The sequence below is a fragment of the Meriones unguiculatus genome, chromosome 2, assembly GCF_030254825.1.
Source record: "Meriones unguiculatus strain TT.TT164.6M chromosome 2, Bangor_MerUng_6.1, whole genome shotgun sequence".
In the NCBI taxonomy this organism is placed as follows: domain Eukaryota; kingdom Metazoa; phylum Chordata; class Mammalia; order Rodentia; family Muridae; genus Meriones; species Meriones unguiculatus.
In genome coordinates, this window is record NC_083350.1 from 22,183,308 (window position 1) to 22,204,511 (window position 21,204).

The 21,204-nt window shown below is 44.5% G+C and overlaps 2 protein-coding genes across 3 annotated transcripts in view; both read right to left on the reverse strand.

Moving 5' to 3' along the window:
* Positions 1–2: 2 nt before the first annotated feature.
* Positions 3–21,204, reverse strand: part of Gnal (G protein subunit alpha L) — a 128,256-nt gene continuing 107,054 nt past the window's right edge. For both annotated transcript variants that reach the window (XM_060377141.1, XM_060377142.1), the window contains exons 6-12: positions 15,576–15,630; positions 14,319–14,392; positions 13,495–13,553; positions 13,024–13,144; positions 10,452–10,582; positions 5,470–5,537; positions 3–3,025 (exon numbers count right to left, since the gene is read on the reverse strand). In XM_060377141.1, coding sequence (XP_060233124.1) covers positions 2,879–3,025; positions 5,470–5,537; positions 10,452–10,582; positions 13,024–13,144; positions 13,495–13,553; positions 14,319–14,392; positions 15,576–15,630 — 655 coding nt within the window. In that variant the 3' untranslated portion in view covers positions 3–2,878. The remainder of the gene's footprint in view (positions 3,026–5,469; positions 5,538–10,451; positions 10,583–13,023; positions 13,145–13,494; positions 13,554–14,318; positions 14,393–15,575; positions 15,631–21,204) is intronic.
* Positions 18,527–21,169, reverse strand: Chmp1b (charged multivesicular body protein 1B). Its single transcript, XM_060377143.1, has one exon. It carries the CDS (start codon positions 20,999–21,001, stop codon positions 20,402–20,404), a length of 600 nt encoding a protein of 199 aa, XP_060233126.1. The 5' UTR covers positions 21,002–21,169; the 3' UTR covers positions 18,527–20,401.

Genomic DNA, 21,204 nt, shown 5'->3' on the forward strand with positions numbered 1-21,204 from the left:
TCTTTCTTTTTTCTTTTTTTTTTTCCTTTCTTCCTTTCTCTCTCCTTTTCTTTCTTTCTTTTTTTTCTTTTTCTTTTTTTTTAATATTTACGTATTTACTATGTATACAGATCTCATTCTAGATGGTTGTGAGCCACTATGTGGTTGCTGGGAACTAAACTCATGACCTCTGGAAGAACAGCCAGTGCTCTTAACCTCTGAGCCATCTCTCCAGCTCCCACTTTTTGGTGTTTTGGAGACATGGTTTCCCTGTGTAGCCTTGGTTGTCCTCAACTCACTTTGTAGACAGGGCTGGCCTTGAACTCGCAGTCAGATCTGCCTGCTTTTACCTCTCAGATTACTGGAATTACAAGTGAGCACCACTGCGCCCAGCTGTCAGATCTTTCTTAATGATCCAATTTTATTTATATTTCTTTTATTTTGATTGAGTTCAGGTCTTATGCATGCTAAGCATGTAATCTATCAGAGTTATGCATTCAGCCCCAACACAACTTTACAATAAACCTTTAGTTAGCAGGGAACTCTTATGTAATAATACACACAGTAGTATAAAACTTCACTTTTTGTGTGTGTGCAAATTTTTCTTCTTGCTTTGCTTTGGGGTGGAACTGAAAATCACTTTCGTTTCATGTGTGGATTCATATGGAAGTTTTGTTTGTTTTTTGAGGCAGGGTTTCTCTGTGTAGCCCTAGCTGTCCTAGAACTCACTATGTGGTCCAGGTTGGCCTCAACCTCAGAGATCTGCCTGCCTCTGCCTCTCGAGTGCTAGGATTAAAGGTGTGCGCCACCATCGCCCAGCTTCAGATGGAAGTTTTGTGCAGTGGTGGAAAACAGCACAAGATGGCAGTGAGGATGGCCCAAGGAATGCACTGTACCTTTCATGGAAGAGCGTCTCAAACAGGATAGGTTTGTAAAGCTTCATACAGTGCCGACTTTAAACAACAGTAAGGAGATGAATAAGTAATGCAGGCTGTCGCACCTTTGTATCCATATCATTGAAAACTTAAGTTTGGGCTTTTTTACAGATAACTTTCAGCCTAAGAGAACCATCCCCGAAGCCTCAGCCATACACAGGGTAAGCAGTGCATGGCTGCAGCAACTGTTACTTTCTAGGTGTCCTACTTTAACCCTTGCATTTGCAGGTCTTGCACATATGAGCAACAGCCATTTCTTTTATCTTTATATTTTAAATAAAAGGTTTTTGTGGGGCTGGAGTTAGGGCTGGGGACACTTATTAGCAGTAGGGTGCTTGCCTAGCATGCACCAGGTGCTAAGCTCATCCCTAGCAGTGCAGATAGAGAGATAGATAATAAGTAGGTAGCTTTGTGGTATCTCAGAAGATGCCGCCCTTATTGTTCTCAGTCATGTACTGCATCGGCACTCCTAGGCTTTTTCTCTGACCAGTGGTTTCTTGTTTCATGGGACTGTGTGCAGAAGTTTTTTTAAAAGATTTATTTATTTATTTATTATGTATACGATGTGTGTTTGCATGTACACCTGAGCGCCAGAAAGGGCACTAGATTTCATTTTAGATGGTTGTGAGCCACCATGTGGTCACTGGCCATTGAACTCATGACCTCTGGAAGCCAGTGCCCTAACCTCTGAGCCATCTCTCCAGCCCCTGTGTGCAGAACTTAACTAAGGGACGGTTAGCCTGCTCTTGCCCAAGGAACCTGAAAAAGTCATCAGAAACATTTTATCTTGGGAGGGGGAAAAAAACCTTGGTACCCTGAAAAAGAATAGGTTATCATTTATGTCTCAGAATTGGGTTATCCCAGTGTTTGCAGCAGCTGAGGTTCAGAGCAGTAGAAGCAGGGAGTTGCAACAGTTTCAGAGTCGGGATGCTGCTGCTGGTAATGTGGGTGATTCTAAGATCAATGAGTCTTCCAAAAGTACCGACCTGCTAAGAACATCCTAAGATGAACAGATACTCCTGATTCCCTACTGTGAAGCAGCGGGCCGTGTGGTCTGCTAGCAGCTTGGCACAGCTGGGACTTACGTAACCCCTTACAGGTGTGGCCGCCACCAAGGCACGGAGCTCTCCAAGGAGGTTTCTTTAGTAGTCATACAAAAGAGTAGTACATCTTGTGGTCTGCACAGTCTAGTAAAGCAACAACAGAAAGATGGGAAAGACCATGCCCAGCTATCATGAAGGTGTAGAGGACACCTTGTTTGTAGACAGGACAGGATTTGCTGTAGTGAACGTGGCAGGTTTTCTTCCTAAATGTAAAAGGCTCCAAGAAGCGCTTTAACCCGAATGCTGGAGGCTTATAGCCATTAAAACTGTGGCTGAAAAAAGTTCCTCTTGCTCTTTTGCTGGCGTGGGTCTACTCTAAGCCTTGGGCTAATGCAGATCAGAAAGGGCAGACACCTGCTAGGCTGATGTTTTATAAATGGAAAACCAGAAAGAGCCACAGGGCGTGGCCCTGTTCGGACAGTTTTGTGATCATGCTTGTTATCTTGAAAATAACGTATTTCCCCTATTTACCAAGCCGGCTCTGATGGTTCAGTCCATCAACCAATCAATCTAATGAATAGATAGATTCCCACCCTGAGAAACTTCACTGCAGTAGAACCCACGTGAGAGTTGATGGCTTCGCAGTGATTCTAATTGGTGGTGGGAGGCTTTTTAGTCCAGTGAAAACAAAAGCTACGGAACCAAACCTGGGTGGGGGACAGAGGTAGCCAGAGGCTTGGTGGTCACGTGTGGGCATACCTAGGACAGGACAGATGGCAGCCCAGCAACACTAGACACTCACTACGTCCTACCATGGCTCGGGGTGGACAGACACGCAGGCTAGGGAGATACACTGCCTCGTGGGGTGGCCGAGAGGGAGGAGAGGCGGCGGTGAGGAGGAGGGGGAGGGGCAGGCGGCCCTCACAAGAGTTCGTACTGCTTGAGGTGCATCCTCTGGATGATGTCACGGCAGTCGTTGAACACTCTGCGGATGTTCTCTGTGTCCACGGCGCAGGTGAAGTGAGGGTAGCAGTAATGTTTGCCATCGCCCGTGGCCGTGCTGATCCTCTGTGAAAAAGAATGCTGAGCTCAGGTGACGGGGGTCCAAGGCAATCACATGGAGGGACAGCTTAGGGGACACTTTATATAGAGTCGAGAGAGGACATAAGGCTGACTGGCGGCTGCCTTGACAAACTATTTAGATACCAAGCACATGCCAGGGCAGACAAGCTTATCTCTGCCACAGGCCTTGGGTCTGAACTGAAACAGTACAGGTTTTGGAGAGGGCAAGGCAGGCTAAGATGTCCAGAGCTGTCTACATTGCTCTGGTGGACAGAACTTTGCTAGTGGTAATATATTCTGCCCGTATATGTTACCTGCTGCAACTAACGCCTGCCATTGGGGTATGGGGGGAAGGAGCTGATCTCTAACTTAGTTTTAATTCATTTATATTTCTTTTGAGGTACGATCTTGCTATATTGCCCACATCAACCTTGACCTCCAGTGTGGATGGTAACTTCCCCTGTGTTGCTGCGGATGGAACCCGGAGCCTCAAACATTGCAAGGCAGGCAAAGTATTCTGCCACTGAGCTACAACCCTGGCCCAGTTTTTCATTTTTAAGCTCAAGGACATAGAAATGAATGTCTTTCTAGGGTGAATGTCTTTCCAGTAGGGTTTTTGGCCATTATGTGTGGAGCAAGTATGTATAGGTTCACCTTCTTCCCCCTTCCGAAGAAAGTCCATTCCCTCCACACACACCTGTTTCCATGTCTTTCCTTTAGCCTCCTTGAGGCTTGAATCACCAAGGTCATCATTTCACACCTGACCAGTTTCCGCACACATGGAGCAGGCACTGACCCCCCAGCCTTGGTGTCTGAAGCTGCGAGTTCTGACTCTGAACTTCTTAGGGCTCTGGCAGCCATAGACCAAGTCAAGATGGGCCTTATCACTTCTGAACCCTTATGGCTCCTGGCTGGCAAACTGAATCCAAGCTAGGTTTTGTTCTCTGTCAGGGAAGAAAAGGGTTGTCCAACGCTTGAATGTGCATTGGTGGGGGCAAAGCTCTTTTTAAATCAGTCAGTTTTAAATGCCCAACATATGCATGGTTAGTTAACTTTTAATTCATGTTATAATAGCGTTTTATGATTTTTTTAAAATGTGTTTTTATTTTATGACCTTACAAGTTTTTTTTTTTTTTTAAAGAACCTGTTGATGTACTATAAAATATATTCTCTCACTGAAATAATTTCCAACCTGCATAGGGCTGTTCTTTTAGCTGCTTGGCAGGCTAAATGAGGAGGACCAAAGGTTCAAGATGAGATGGGGCAATTTAGTGTGACCCTGTCTCAAAATTAAAAATCGGGATGTATCTCAATGGTACAGTGTTTGCCTAGCATGCACGAGGCTGTAAACAGGCTTTAGCACAACAAAGGCTCTGAGAATCCAATCACGGAGGAATGGCTCACTATTTAACTTTGCAGGCCTCCAACTCAGTAGAAGCTCTCCCATACTGTCCTTTACATCTTGGGAGACTGTTGTTCCTCTCCAGGGATGTGATTGGAGCACAGGCCTCTGTGTATGCTGTGTTGAGTGCTGTGTTGCCGAGCTACACCCTAGACATGGAACCTGGTCTCTCTATGTAGTTATTTTCCAACTCACCATGGAGTTTTGGAGAGGGAACTCATCTTAGGGCCATGGTGGTAAGGGGACAAAGGGAGGCATATGGGATGGGTTGTGGACCATCTCTGCACCAACTGAGCCAAGATTCTGACTTACCCAGAAGTGGACAGCTGTCAGCATCTGGACTGCGCATAGGGTCTTAATAGGAACAGACCCTTGGGAATGCCTTGGCACTTCCCAGTTTTAAACTAGTAAAATGTTCAAAGCCAGGTATACAGTTAGGTTTCAAAACAACAACTACAACAAATGTACACGGCATGCTGACATGTACCTGTAATCCCAGAGGTAGGGGTAAGAGGAATGTAAGTTAGAGGCCAGCCTTTGCTGTACAGTGATGTTAAGGCCAGCCTGAGCTACGTATACTCTGTCTCAAAAAATCAAGGACTGGGATGCAGCTCAATGGCATAATGCTTGCCTAGCACATATGCTGAAAAAAAAAACAAACCAATAAATCAAAACAAACAAACAAACAAACAAACAAAAAAAGCATACAGTAAATGTGGCAAGTTGAGAAAGGGAGGGAGCCAGAATTTGGGCAAGTTCCTTCTCATGTCATCCTGCTGGTGCTTTTGGATGGAGGAAGCAAGGTTTGAATGTGTGCACTCTCTTCGGTTTGGAAGATGCATGTGAAGAGTGTAGCCCTGTTTCCTGCTGGTCCCTTGGCACTGGATGGGAGAACTAACGTCTTTGAAGGCAGTGTGCTTTGGCAGGGGAGGATAACTGCTTCTCTCTTGGCTCACGGTTTCAGGAAACGGTAAGAGCACGAACAGATGATTGAAAAGAACGAGATAGCCATGCCTCCAGACAACAAAAGGGCAACAAAATCGCTTACCAAAAACAGATCCCGGATAAAGAACTTCGCTCTCGTAACTTTGGGGTCTTCTCCTGCATCTGGTGTTGCTGTCAAAATTAAAAAATGAAATTTTATTTAATCGATAGGAACCAAAGATACAGAAGTCCATGTCCATGAAGAGAGAGACTCCAAATCTGCTGCTCCCTAGCTGCTGGATTTCTCAGCCTCCAGAAAACTTGTGTTGTTTATAAATCACCCTGCCCAAGGAACTTTGTTATAGCAACCCAGACAGGTTAGGGCAAGTAACCTGTTAGAACAAGTACAGGCTCAAGAAAGCATCTGACTGAATTCTGACAAGCTGAGCTCCTCTTTCTTCCACTTCCTCTTCCAAGCTAGGGTAGAGAGGAAGGTTGTGCTGTCTGGGATGCATGCAACTTAAAAAAAAAAATCAGTCTTGCTCTTAGGAAGAGTCTCTTCCAGCTACTGCATAGGTTCATGTTGGGCCCCTGGGACGTCCACAGCAGCAGACCCTCTGGCTATAGATCCAAGCATGTCCTGGAATCTCAGGGTCGGGTGATGTCTCCTCTCTGGCCATTCATCCGCTGGGAACCAAGCACTGGTTACACGGAAAGATGCCTTACAGATCCTAAACTTACATATTTCCAATGTTCACATTGATACCTTCTGACAAGTATCACGGCTTTTCAAATTATTGAGAGACCAAAAGATTAAAAATCGGTGGCTATTACTAATGGTTAAGGCCTGAACCAGCTGGGTGGAGAGGTCCAGTCATGCCCTGAGGGGAAGAACTCGCCTTACTGCATTCTTTCCCCACTCACTAGAGATACAGTTGCTGGGAAACTGGCCCATCCCCCCCTAGGGAGGGACACCAGATCATTAATGGTTTGGGGACCTTCCTATAGCCAATCGACTCAAAATACAATATCCCTTTTGCCTTCCAACCCTATAGATGCTGGCCAGGCAGGAATCGCCCTTGCCTTGGGCATGCTAGGAGGGACCAGAATCTTTAAATCACCCAACTAACCTGAGCACAGGGCTCTCGGCTCTCACCACTTCGGCGGTGGGGATGTGTGAGCCCAAGCTGCAGCTTGTAATGATTTATAATAAAAAGATCCTCACATTTTTTGCAACGGACTCGGCTCCTGGTGGTGGTCTTTTGGGGTATGCGATTCAGCCACAACATTATCACTATGATCAACGTGAGTGACCAAAATAACCATATGTCCAGCACCCTCAGAAGCTCACCCACCTTCCTCTGCAGCCCTTTCTTCTCATTCCCAATCAAGCAAGTATGATTCTGGCACTACAGACTCTACATTTTCTAGTTACTTTTTTTTTTTTGGTCTTTTTGTTATTTTGTCTTTTTTTTTTTTTTTTCTCCAGAGCTGAGGACCGAACCCAGGGCCTTGCGCTTGCTAGGCAAGTGCTCTACCACTGAGCTAAATCCCCAACCCCAACTCTACATTTTCTACACTTTACAGAGCTCGAAGTCCTCCTGGCTCAAGTTTGTTCATTCTGTGTAATTACTGTGCATTTCAGCCATGCTGCAGGACCCTCACTTTCTTGCTTTTTTTTTTTTTTTTTTTTTTTTTTGTCAGGTTAGAGTTGAGAATCACCAATCTGGATGATGAGTCCAGACTACCAGCAGTCACTACCTATGCCAGGATAGGAGTTTGTGCCTTAGAAATATGGCTGTGAGAGAGAGATAGTGCGTGCCAGAAATCCAAGGATGCTCTGGTAAGACAAGTAAACACACATGCAGGCACACGTGCAAGTTTTAGGCCCATGTTAATTAAAGCCTCTTAGTGCTTCTCCAGAGAACCGAGGAATGTAAAAGTTCCTGACATTAGCCATCTGTGAGGGCAGAGATAAGGAAGAGAACAAGCAGAGATCTATACTAAATGAAGAAAAAAATCACCGGCTGGCGCCGGTGAGATGGCTTTGTTTGGAAACTAGGCCAAATGGCCCCAATCCTTCTCCTGACCTTTGATCCAAAGCCTGTAACCCCCATTCCTCAGAACAGACATGGGATGAGTTAATCACCCCCCCACATTTAACTGTGGATGGCAGGAAATTCCAAACTGACTTGACGATCAGATATTTACGACAGGGCTGACTAGACCTAAGGGTGACCAGAACTAACCAATTATTTTAAAAGTTAGACACTTCATCCAATCCTAACTTGCCAAGAAGTCAACCCCAGGAGATTCCCACCTTGTGTCTTTTAAAAACCTAAGCTCTTTGTCTCCCGGGGCCACTCCTAGCTGATCAGCAGGGGTGACCCCATTGCAATAGTTAAGAAGAGTAAGTCTCTTGTGTTTTTGCATCCATGGATGATTAGTTTCCTGAGTTCTCTTCATACCTTCTTATATTTAGGCTCTTGCTGGGCCTAACAAGGTCAGGACCACGTCTGGAGACGTGATGTCAGTAAGAGCCTCCTCAGAACTCAGCTTTTGTCTGCACTAGGATTCAGTGAGAGACAGGTGGTTATCTGGTGAGAGGGCAAGATGATGCCCTGGGAGGATGGAGAAGCCAGCCACAGCAATTGCAGCCCATGCCTGGGCAGCTTTTCCCGGAGCCCTGGATCAGCCTGGGGCAGCACGTGGCCAGAATGAGGTGAGATCTGAGTAAACTAACTCCAAAAAAGCCTATAGCTGGGTGTAGTGATGCACTCCTTTAATGCCTGGGGAGGCAGCAGTGGCAAGAGTGTGTATGTGTGTGTTTATGAGTTCAAAGCCAGACTGGTTTGCATAATGAATTCCAGACCAGCCAGAGTTACAAGGTAAGGCATTGTCTCCAAAAACAAAACAAGAACTGCGGAGAGCCGCTCCTTAAGCTGCATTGCTATATTTTCATCTTGGCCTTTACCTCGACAAAGAAAGGAGGAAGTTCCGCCAAATTCCTTAAAGGCATGTTCTAAATTCCTTAAACGCTTGTCTGTGTGACCTTGGACCATAACTGCTTTAGGAAAGTAGTTTTAGCCGCTATAGGAAGATAGTTTTTGAAATCTAAGTTGGGCATTTCCAATGAACCTTTTCTTTTTGAATTGATGTGACTTGTCTTTGTTTTATGTATAAAAAATGAACCCTGGAATAAACCCATGCTGCTGTTGCTGTGTCAGTCATACTGACAGACAGCCCTCTCAAGCCGTCCTATGTATAGTGGGTTTTCTTTTAATTATTTTAAATCCTCACTCCCCCCTCAGGTACTGTTTGACTCCGCCAGTGGGCTCCTGCAAAGAACAAACCTCCAGACAAACCAAGGAACCACACAAAACAGAAGCAAAGTGGCTGCAGTCAGGGCTGGTGCTAAAGGGTAGATGCTCTTGCCCACCCAAGCTGCTGGCAGTTTGCTACAAAGGAGAGGCTGTACCCTGTCAGATAGAACTCTACCCCAGGCCCTTCCTGCAGCACCTGCTGATTCCCACAGGGAACTAACCCACAGCCAGGGCTGTTGTAAATGGTCCTATGTCACTCAGGATTTTTTCTAGGAATGCAGGAGAGCTGGGGCTCTGGTAAGGACAAGTGGAAGGGATGAAAAAGAACCTAAGGAGCAAAGAAGCTTCATGCTAGCCTGAGGTCTCTCCACCCTCGCTAGTTCTTAAGGACATGGGGTCCCAACTCCAGCTCTAGAAACACCCCGTCTGTTTGGCTTCATCTAGCTCACAGGCTCACGTTTAGAAATGGTCAGACTTTCCCTTTAGCAAATCACTCTCAGAAACTCCTAGGGGCTCAACAGGCACTAAACGAAAGCACAGGCAGGACATGGGAGACAAGCTCTTTGGTTTACATTCTTGGTCTTTTTTTCCTCTTTTTGGTTTTTTGAGACAGGGTTTCTCTGTGTAGCCCTGGCTGTCCTGGAACTCACTCTGTAGACCAGGCTGGCCTCGAAATCAGAGATCTGCCTGCCTCTACCTCCTGAGTTCTGGGATTTAAAGGGTGTGCCCAGCTACATTCCTTGCCTTTGCCCTGGACCCTCCATCTCAGGAGGCTGATGTAGTTGGTCACCCAGTGCGACCACCAGTAATGTCACCAAGGGCCATGGGAGTCACAGCACAGGCTCGGGACACCAGGTGATGGAGGCCCGTCTTACCTTCACAACTTTATCTATGTGGCCTAGACAAGGCTCCATTACCTCTCTTGTTCTAAGGCAGTTGTTTTCAACCTTCCTAGCGCTGTGACCTATTAATAGCGCCCCTCATGTTGCCGTGGCCTCCAATTATAAAATTATTTTCATTGCTACTTCATAACTGTAATTTTGATACTGTTGTGAATCCTAATGTAGATATCTGATATGAGACCCCCAAAGCGGTCATGATCCACAGGTTGAGAACCACTGCTCTATGGGAATAATAACAGAAATTAATACTTAGGGTTACTAGTTGGGTTTTGAATGATGTTCCTGGTCTCAAAAGATCTAGCTGGTGCTATGAGAAAACTTAGGTGGTCTGACACAGTCAGACTAGCCCTTCCTGTAGGGCACGGCTTTAATGGGCAAGCTCTAAGCCATTTACAAGTAAAATCCCAAGTAGGACATTTGAATACTGACCAATCATCCCTATACTGAACACATAAAATCTCAAATATTCCACATCTGGTAACTTTTCATGTGCTGACGTCATACTATAAATAGAAACTCCCACACCTGGCTCCATGCCACGGTCCAGTCAAAACCCTCACACTGTGTATATGAGGTGCACACAAACACGTTTCAACATTCAATAAATTTTGGGCTTAATTAAATATGAGTCGCATCTCCCAGATAAAACACTGCAACATTCAAAAAATCCTAAACTCCCTGACACTTCCCATCCCAGGCATTTTGGATAAGGCTGCTCTCACCCTGTATCTGGCGCTTTAGGAGGGGGCAGCAGAGCGGGTGGTTTAATCTGAGGCAAGCTCTGAGATTCGTCAGACATCTCTGATTCACAGTTGCAGGACTCTGAGGAAGGAACAGTTAGGTCCCTCAGCTGTACGTGAGACTGTGCTTTGAAACCTTACCATCTTCCGGGACGGTGTAGTTGGCATACTCTGGGAAATAGTCTTCAATTTTTGACTTCCCCGCCAAGACTTTCTCTGCCAGCATATCTTGTTTGTTCAAGAACAAGATGATGGAGATGGTCCGTAACCACCTAGGAAGAACAGAAATCCACACCAGTTTCACCGTACTAGCTTGTGGAAGTGCTGGTCACTCGATGTCGTCACAGTAATAGGGACTTTCAGGTGATGTGATTTAGGGGCAGGAGCTTGCCCAGTCTAAGGCCCCGAGTTCAACCCCAGCCCCAGCTCTGTGAGACAGGCAAACAAAGAGGTGGTGGGGAAGCGGGCATTTGATATACTATTATTCACACTCTGCACTAGCAATCACCAAGCCCCGCTCGCCCCCCCCCTGACTTAGCACTTAGCAGCTCCTTTCTCGATGAGCCTGTTAATTGGTAACAATGAATACACTTGGGCTTCTGTGATGTAATTTTGGGGTTTGATGGGCTAGAAGACTCCAATGGGAGAAGTTAAAATGTTACTAGAGTACCAAATGACCCATTAGGCAGTCACAAGGATCTTAATTAGTAGTCAGTATGGGTCTTCCTTTGTCTCATCTCCTCTTAGCATATGGGAGGAGGGGCGGTATCTGAGAAGCTAAAGGGATGAGGCCCAGGAACAGAGGTGGTAAGCTAGCCAATGGGAACTTAAGTTGTCAAATAAACAAAGCCCTCTGAAATCCCAGGAGGCTAAGAGATCAGTCCATAGGAACCTGACAACAAATGTAAATGCAACTCACTTCCCCCTCAGATTCACTAGTTTTGTTTTTTCTTCCACTTATGTAATTTTTGTAGATGCTATACAAAGAAGCTTAAGTTAAAGAAAAATATACATATGATCAAATACATTATATCAAATGATAATTACCATTAAAATTTTATAACTTTATACCTAGATTTTTTATTCTCATGCATACTTTAAGACAAGATTATATATAATATATAATATATAATATATAATATATAATATATAATATATAATATGTAATGTATAATATATAATATATAATATAATGTATAATATATAATATAATGTATAATGTATAATATATAATATATAATATATATAATCTCTCTCTCTATATATATAATCTCTGTCTGTCTTTGAGGAAGTTTTGTAGCAAGGCAGTTCTGCCTTCCTGAGTGCTGGGCTTAGAACAGGCAATCTTCTTTCCATACTGCAACAATGTCGGTATTTTGCTGTGTGTATTCATGGAAACTGCTCCAGAGCATGTTTCCACATACCTGGTGCTTCCTGATGCTATTTCTTTCCCCTTTACTTGGATACCATAAAGGAGGAGAGTAGCGGAGCAATTGACAGACACTACAAACCCTAAATTTTTAGAAGAATGTTTAATGTTTATGAAAGTCTTGTCTGCATGTATATGAGTGTACCGTGTGCATGCCTTTGTGCCAGCAGAGGCCAGCAGAGGCTGTCAGATCTCCAGGGACTAGAGTTACAATTTTCAGAATTACCATTGCTAGTTATCATGTGGGTCCAGAGAATCTTCCTGAGTCTTCCGGAAGAGCAGCTAGTGCTCTCTTACCTATGTAGCCAGCACTCCAGGCTCATACAGGTCAATTTTTATTTTTCTTGATCATGTATGAGAGCCTGGTTTTGAAGGGCATGAGTCTGCAGTAGAGTGTATGTTGGACACTTGTTTCTGACATCATCACTTCTGCTGCCCTTATGGGAGTCTGGGAATATCAAAGGTATGGCTTTGAGCTGTAGGGATCCTAGAGACCATCTAGTCCTCACTGAGCATTCTAAATTGGGTTCTTAAAACAAACAAATAAACAAACAAACCAGGCATGGTGGCACATACCTGCAACCCCAGTAACTCTGGAGGCTGAGGCTAGAGAACTGAGAGTTTAAATGTGGAAGATGCCAGGACAAAGCAAGGAAATGGAACTAATTTTGAACTCCAGATATAACAGACAGAAACAGTCCTAAGCGAAGGGCCTATAAGAGCTCCATCAAAGAATATTCCCTATGTTAAGTATGTCTGCCTGATGGGACTTACATGTATATGTGCACATGTGTTTGCAGGAAACAGTGGAAGCCAGAGACCGATATCCAGATTTTCCAAAATCATTCTCTATTTAGCTTTGAGACAAGGTCTTTTCCTTGACTTGGAGTTTGCAATTTTGGCGAGGCTGGTTGGCCAGGGAGCCCCAGGGATCTGCCTGTCTCTGCTTCCCTGTTTTTGGGTTCCAGGTGCTCATGGGGATGTTCAGTATTTAAATTTTTTTTGAGGGTGCTGGGGATTCAAGTCTTCATGCTTACATGGCATGCGGGTTACCCACTGAGCCATATGCTCAGCTTCATGTTTTTGTTCACAGGGTCTAGCTACGTAGCCCAGGCTGGCTTTGAACTCTGATCCTCTTGATTTAGCCTTCCTAATATTACAGGTATGTGCTGACATACTTGGCTAAACCCAGCAGTTTTGATAACAACAATGACAACATCTGTAGTCTTCTGAATGTATTTTTAAGGCCTGCGATGCAGTGTTGAGCCTGAATTTATTTGTCACCTGTTGTTCCAGATGCTTTCAAACAAGTCCAGTGATTCCCTCAGTCTGTTGGTGTTGTTGTCTTCCCGGATCACCATGTTGTAGCTGCTGCAGGCTGCCACATAAATGATGGCAGTCACATCTAAGTTGGGGCAAAGAGAGAAAGGGAAGCACTTTAGAGGGACAATGTCAGCTTTTCTGGGATTATGGCTGCTCAGGTCCCAGACACTGTCAGTTGGGGACTGTCTCTACCATGACTTGAATGTAGGCTGTCTGCTGCACTTGACCAGGGGTCTATCCAAGAAGGTAACTGGAAATGTGAGATGTTTAAATATAAAGAACATGGTTATGTATAACAATTATATTTGTTTATAATTATATATATAATTATAACTATAATTATTTGCACATAGATTAGAGTTTCTCTGATCAAAACACAGCTAGACAGTGGTAGGAACCAGCGTCTAGCCCTCTACGGAGCATGCAAATCACCATTAAAGCACTGGATCCATTTTCTTCTCTCATCCCTCTGGCCACCGACATCAAACATGCTACGGAAGAGAAACAGAGAGACACCAGTTATCCGTGGAAACTGGGGTAGAGGGCATGTTTTCACCCTTCTCCTCTATTGTAGAATGACCAGCTGCTCACGAGGCACTTCATGTGTCTTAGCCCTGGATCTTGAGCTACAAGTCATGCAGCCTAGCCCAGCTTCATTCAGTTCCTCCTCTTTTGTTCTATGTTGTGGTTGTAGGAGCCAAGAGCATGGCAGAGAAACAGCTGTCGCAGTGTCTAGAGACATATAATAGGTGTCTAATAGATATGGCACTTCCTGGTTTATGTTACATCTCATACTAAGTACATGTGAAGTCTACGCTCGGGCAGATAGTTCTGCTAACTTGTGTCAGCTTCAGAAGACAGTCTTGCCCTGGGGAAGTGGGAGGGGCTTCTGACCCAGCTACACCCATAGCCCTCTTATCACCAGGCGCTTCTGTCCAGTGACTGGCAGGAGGGCTCTGTCACCAGCATTCTGGCAGATGAGGTTCTCCATCTGTTTGGCTCAAGTACCCATGCACAGTTTCCTTGCTGTCCCTGCAGCTCATCAGGTGGGCCCTGGCCTTTCTTCTCATGTCCTCCTGCTCCTGGAGCTATGTCTTCCTGTGGATGAGCTTCTCAGTGCCCTTGCTGGAGCCTGCCCTGCATCCCAGTCCCAAGCCCTTCAGCCTTGTGGGTCCCATTCTTCCCAGAGGCTGGCAGCAGGCTGGGCCTTATACCCCCATCCCAGCCACGGACTACACCCTTAGCAATGCACTCACTGAAAGTTCACTTTGTCCACTTGGAATCTCGTCTCAAAAATTCCTGATGTCAGCACTCTGCATCTGAGGAGGTCCTGGGGCAAGAAGAGAAAAGTAAAGTGTGTACAGGTGTAAGTTTGGTAACTGAGAAATGACAATGTCTATCATAAAAAAAGGGAGTAATTAAAACACAGACAAACGCTCCGTTTTAGAAACTTCCCACAGTTAATCAGTTTGGCCCTTTACACAGTAACTGTGCTTTCCTGCCTCGAAGGATGTTTTGGCAGTGACTCACGCCAACCTCAGGGCAGAGGGTTCAGGACAAAGTCTTGGCCTGTGACGCCATGGCTGCACCTGGGAGTCTACTGGGAAGGGTCGGGTGGAAGCTGAACTCTCATTCATAAGTCAGGGATCTCAGGGCTAGAAGCTACTTCACTTTAGTGGGTTTCTTGTAACTTCCTTACATAGTTCTGCTCTCTGTAAGATCAAAGATGGTGTGGTCTTGAGGGCATGGAAAAGCTAGGCAGCTTCACAAAGCTGACATCTCCATGTCCCAGGAAGGTGTCATTGTGCTATTTATGTCTCTACCTTCCCTAGGAACCACTGACTTCCCAGGAATCCTTGAGAACCTCACCCTAAAGGGTCATTCTAAGCTCTTTGAGTCAGCCATAGGGACAGAGACCCCAGAGAAGAAAGAGAAAAACTTTGATCTCCAGGGGACACAGAGGAGAGAGGGCCTTCAGGAGATTCAAGGCCTAGGCCTCCAGAGCTTGCAAATGCTTGATGTTAGGAAGGCGAGTTTAAAAGAACACCCTCTTATGTTGTGGTTCACTAGCTCATTTTTCTCCTTTTGCTTTCTTTTCTTTCCCTTCCCTTCTTCTGTCTGGCTTGACCCAAGGGACACACTTGTGGCATATCTGGATATGTGCTATGGTGCTTGGGGCTCAAGTATGGGGTTCAAAGCTGAATAAACCAAGTGTACAAAACAGGGAAGTAAAGACTTGGCTTTCTCAATGATGGTCCTAGGAAGCCCGGGAATCACAGATGTCTAGTCCACGTGGGATCTTCATTCCATACCAGCAAGGGCTTGACTAGGCTTCATAGTACAAGATGGGGAGTGAAGGCTCAGGCCTTGGTGGCAGGACCAACACGGGGTGCACCATGGCAAGGAGCAAGCAGCAGTGATTATGAATATATTTTTCTTCCATCTTCTAAATTATAATGGAACGCTCTTGGCAGTCTATCTCAGAAGCTTCTGATGGCTCTACTTTCACATACCTGATCTGTGGGAGTGTAGTCAACCAGACTGACACTGTCAATCCTTTCCAGGAAGCTGCAAGGGAAGCCAGTGCAAGGTTAGACCTGTTCTCTGGTCACTTTATCCCAGGGCTTGGGGCTACATTAATAGGACATTTGCAAAGTCAACACATGGACAGGCCTAGGTGCTGATACATATCTGTCCCCAGGGGAGGCTAAACCCTGCATTCTGTTTGACTTTGCTATTCTGTCCTTTCACCTCTGCTTTCCTTCCTCCTTCCCTCTTCCCCAGTCCTGGAAAGTTGTTAGTGATGGCTGCTTTGAAACGGAGAGGGAGGATGAATCCCTCTTTTCAAGGCCAACCTAGTAGGAAAAGGAGTTACAATGTTACTACAAAACAGAAAGCAATGCTTCTAGTGAGGACAAAAAACAATGTGGGTGTGAAAGTTTGAGTGTGCATGAAGTTGACAGTATGCTGTAATTACAGTTTGCATTTGTTTGTGAGAATACGAGTGTGTGAATGTGAGGGCACGGAAGGATGAGCATGAGTGTGTGAGGTGAGAAAGTGTCTGCAGATTTCTTCAGTACACTCAGCAGCAACTCTCAATGTAAGTCAGTTCAAGGGCAGGGCATGTAGGGTGTGGCAGATGAATCAATATGCTGCCATCTTTCAAGCCCTTCCTGTTCCTAGTAGCAGGCCACTTCCTCCTCCTGCTCTTGCAGGCAAAAGCCAGTTTCACATGGGAGCCGTTGTCTCCAAGAGGCCTGGCTTCCCAGGTCCTGGGAGGGACCTAGAGCTCAGGACTTTGTCTTGGGGACTCCGAGGTCCCCAACACTTAGTGAAGTGCCCAGTTGTCAGGAAATAGCCACGGAAGGAACAGACATTCACTCTTCCTTCAACTGAGAGGAGGAACAATGAGCAAGGGCCTTGACAAGAAGGGCTGGAAGGAGCTAAAGATTAACTATGAATCCGGTGGCTAGAGTCAGAGTTAGCTTAGGAAGCAACCAATTTAAAACAGGGTGCACCCAAGGTGGAGGCAGGTGGGTGAAGATAATATATTTGGGTGATAATTATTACAAGGAGAAAGGGTGAAAAACGGTTGACAAAGAGTACATCTGAGGTTCTTGAGGTAATTAAACACTGCCTTCCAGAGGAAGTGGTGGGAGGGGAGTGGTGGGAACCTTCCTGAAGCCTGGTAAAGTTTCGAGACTGAGATGCCAAAATGAAAAGGCAAAGAGGCCTCAGTCTTCCCCTCTCTTCTTTCCAAGCTTCTGTCCAGCTGACCCTTGGCCTAGGTCCAAGCAGCCCGCAGAAGTGCTTCTTCAAGTTGAGGCTTGTACCTAACTGGACAGAGATTTTAGAAAGTTCAAGAGTTGTAAGTCTCCTTTATTGGGATGTTACATGTGAAGCAGAGAACACTGGGCCATCTAGGGATGTCTCCTGCAAACGTCTCTTTGGGGTTCAGAACCCTACACAGAGCTGCAAAACCGAAGAAAACTTCAACCATAAACTAACTAACTAGTTTATGGATGGGAAGTAGGAATAAGCCCGGTGCTGTAGGTTTGTAATCTGAGGCTATGGCAGAGGAATTCAAGGTTTTCAAGGAATTCAAGGAGTTCAAGGTTTGCCTGAGCTACAAAGTTGATTAAGACCAACTTGGAACCTTAATGAGATTCTGTCTCAAGATAAAAAGCAGGGGGAAGAAGACTGGGAATACAGCTCAGTGGCAAATGCTCATGTGGTATGAATGAGGATCTGGGTTAAACACCCAGCACATCAAACAATGCCTCCTCCCCCCACCTTTTAATTTTTTATTATTTTTATTAATTTTTTATATATTTTATTATTTATAATTTTAAATTATTTGTTTAAAAAAAAGCGCAAGCTGTAACTGTTTGGAGACCCTAAGGAATTTTCCTCTGAATCATGATACTTACCTGCAAGATATAAAAGCACTGATAAATAAAAATATCTACATAGTGAGAAAGGACCACGGCTCTGGCCTGTGCTCACTGTACTGGCCTTACCTGTCTGCCTGTGGTCAGCAGGGAACTCTGGGCACTGCCACAAGCACTACGCAAGGCTTGACTCTCTGAGACATTGCCAGGAGCCTACTGTATGACTGGATTCTGTCTGAGTCTGCTCCCTATGGGACTGACAATGTAATTGTAGAAAATGAACTTGGGGAAAGCCAGCAGATAGCTTACTAGACTCAGTAGTGGAAGGAAGGAAAGAATAGGCCCTTTCATCAGTTTGCTTACTGTTCCCTGCTTTGTTGGTTTTGTTGGTAGTTTTGAGCTACGTTTTGACAGCAAATGGCCCCAGAAGGATATCGTTATGTATTGCAGTGAAATCATTCACTAGTGATTACATATAGACTGGGTTAATAGGTTCATCAGAGTTGACTGGTACTCCCCTTCTCCCCTCGCCTCCTCCAATCAAAGGCAGTAAGTAGGAGGAACAGTTCTGGTAAGAATGTTCTATGTTAATAACACACCTCTGGGGCCCTGCACTAAAATAAACTAATATAGGAAAGTTGAGTTTGCACATCAATCTGTCTGTTTTCCCCTCCTGTTAATTCTAAAACCCAGCTTAGAAAAAAAAATTATGTTCATGAAGAAACATTCAGAGTAAGAATATCAAGGTTCCCCAAAATACAGAAGAAAATCCAGATGAGAATTCAGGATTGAAGGCAAGTTTGGAAAAACAGCATGCTTAGAACCAAATATACTTCTGAGTTCTCCTTAAGTTTTTCTCCCCTCCACCCCTTTTTGTGTGTGTGTGTGTGTGTGTGTGTGGTGCTGGAAATCTAGCTCAGGTTCTCATGGATGCTAAGCATTCATTCTATGCTGAGATCCATACTCATCTGTAATAATACACCATTAAAAAATACATTTATCCAGTTTTCATGTTTTAAAATTCAAAACTGCATCCATTCCAAAAGCAAGGAAATAACTCATGGGGCCTGTAGTACTTTTGAAAATAATGTTTATGATTCATAAAAATGTACATTTATATGGTAAGTATGAAATGAACATATTTTTTAAAATTTTATTTTATAGGCTTTAAAGCACTAGAGCTGGGCAGATACCAACCCTGTAAGCTATTGTGCTACTTCCCAGCTATATACCCCATGTTAATTGGAAATGAACATATTTTAAGATTTTATGCATATATAGTATTCTTCAATCTCACAAAATACATTTTGATGGAAATACTTGCAATATAAAAGGGTCTTCAATTTAACAAGGAGTCAATACTAAGCTATTTTTAAAAGTTGTAACTGACCAAGATTTTCCAATATAAAGGATTAAGACACATGCTGTATTCACACACACCTGACTCAGCACAACTGTTTATATAAGATGACACATTGTCTGCAAAAGGAACTTTGAGAGAGGATGCTGGGTAGTTAAGAGTTGTTCCATAAAGCAGACTTGTGAAAAAAAAATGCGTATATATGAACACATACACCTTAACTAAGTGCCAGTACTCATCTGTGTATACTTTTTTCATTAAACACTCATTTACATGAAAAACCACACTACAATACATTTTTTTAAAGAGATTTTCAGGGGCTCTATCTTGTCTGAAACATTGGATTTCTGTTAACGGAAAAAAAGAAAACCTCAGGAAAATGTGAAATTAAATAAAGCAAACTCTGTATGTACTTAACTTAGGTTAATACACGTGACAAGCAAATACAAATTGTTCTCTGAGTTGTGAGGACAGAAGAAAGTGGGGGTTGCTTTGCTTTCCACGGAAGGCTATAAAGGAAGGCAGCTGGTAGTGGAGGCTTCTAGCCTCTATTTCCATCTAATCCCAATTCCTTTGTCCTAGACTTCTACCTAGTTAAAAGTACATTTACGTTTTGTATATCTATAGCATTAACTTGGGCTTTTTGCGGTTTTAAAAGAGTTGCTGCTTTAAGATAAAATAATACAAATAGAACTTTAAAATGCTGTTCTAATTTTATTTATATTTCTGGTTATTAAATAAAACCAAAACCTATAATTACACAGTTCCAGGGTTTACCTGGACCAAATCAGCAGTTCTTTGGCAATTTTAGGCATGTAATAGGACTGCCATATTGATAAACATTATTTTGATCAAGAGTCTATAAAGGGTGGACTTTCATTAGAAAACAACTAGAAATTATCAAATGTTAAGCCTCCTGAGTCTTAAGAACTATTGGTAAATAAAATATAAATGAACAAATTTAATTTTTAATGAGGCATTTTCCCCCAGTTACACAAACTCCATTATTACATGAATTAACAGAATGTAGAAAGTATTTTGCAAAAATCTTCTAAGGTAATTTCAGTATAAGTTACGAGAATATATTCATAGTCAATTACAGTCTTTCTTTGATGGCAAAAACAAAGAAAACCAAATGATAAACACAAAGAATATTTTCCAAGAGTAAGTTGAACAAAGTGTTTACATATGTTACTAAACTATGTACCCATTCCTCCTTCTTTTTAATGCACCGTTTGTCAGTCTATGTACCATCAACCACACTAAAAATAAAACTTCAATCTGATAATTCTAAGTGAAAACGGAATACACGAGGACTAGAGTTCTGCCGATTTTTTTTCTAGATTTATATACAGCAAAATAACCAGTTCTGTTAAAAGGCAGCTATAAAAATACACATCACCATAAGCCATGAAGAGCTTTAAAATCCAGTTAGGAGTGGAGAAAAACTGGAATTTCTTAACGTATCTGGAGAGCGCTGTAAACCCAAAGGTTCTTAGCAGAGTGTTCGGGAGTCTGGCACAATTCTAGAGCCTCTCTCTAAAGCAGACAGAGCGCGTCAAAAGGAAACCTCAGACTGGTTCGGCCGTCACACTTGATCCCGAAGGCGGGCCAGCCTCTGGGACAGTTCATCCTGCTCGGCCGAAGCCACGCTCGTCCCCACGGAACCGGTCTGGCCCTGCGGCAGCTCCATGTTGAGGTCGAGGCCCGCCTCGTCTGCCATTTCCTGGAGCAGCATATCCACTTGGTTCTGGGGAGTGGTCAGCGTCGTCGTGCTGCTCATCGTGTCCTCCATTTGCTGCGTCTGGACGTCCAGGGTCTCAAACTGGTGCTCGAATTTGTCCATTAGGGCAGAGATCTTCTCCAGATTCATGGTCTTCAGTGTCGCATCCATCGACTTCACCACACCGGCCATGGACTTGGTCACTTTGCCCATCGTCACCGCGGTCTGGACTCTGGCAGCCACCGCATCCACCCGGGCGCTCATTCTCAAGAAATTCACCGCCTGATTCTTCTGGCGGATGGCGTTTTCGGCGTGTATCCTCGCAACTTCCATGTTGCCCTTCTGAATGGCCTTTTTAATTTTGGCCTTCTCGGCCTTTTCCTCCTTGTCGCATTTTTTGGCACTCCTGTTCAGTTCTTTGGCCGCGAACTTCAGGTTGAACAGGTGTTTCTCCATGTTGGACATGGTGGTGAGGCTTCTGTGGGGTGGGCCGGGGCGAAGCAGCAGGAACACCGGCGAAACAAGGTCCGCGCCCGGCCGGAGATCCTTTGTTTTGGTCCCACTTCCTGTATCTATGGTGCGCGGCGCAGATAGTGACGTCAAACTAGGCGCCGGGGCGGGGCCCGCTGGAGACCGACCAGACCCTTGGGAGGGCGGCGCGGGAGTGA

Excerpts from the sequence above, each read along its gene's own strand:
- Chmp1b (XM_060377143.1), bottom strand. The coding sequence starts at position 21,001 with ATGTCCAACATGGAGAAACACCTGTTCAACCTGAAGTTCGCGGCCAAA.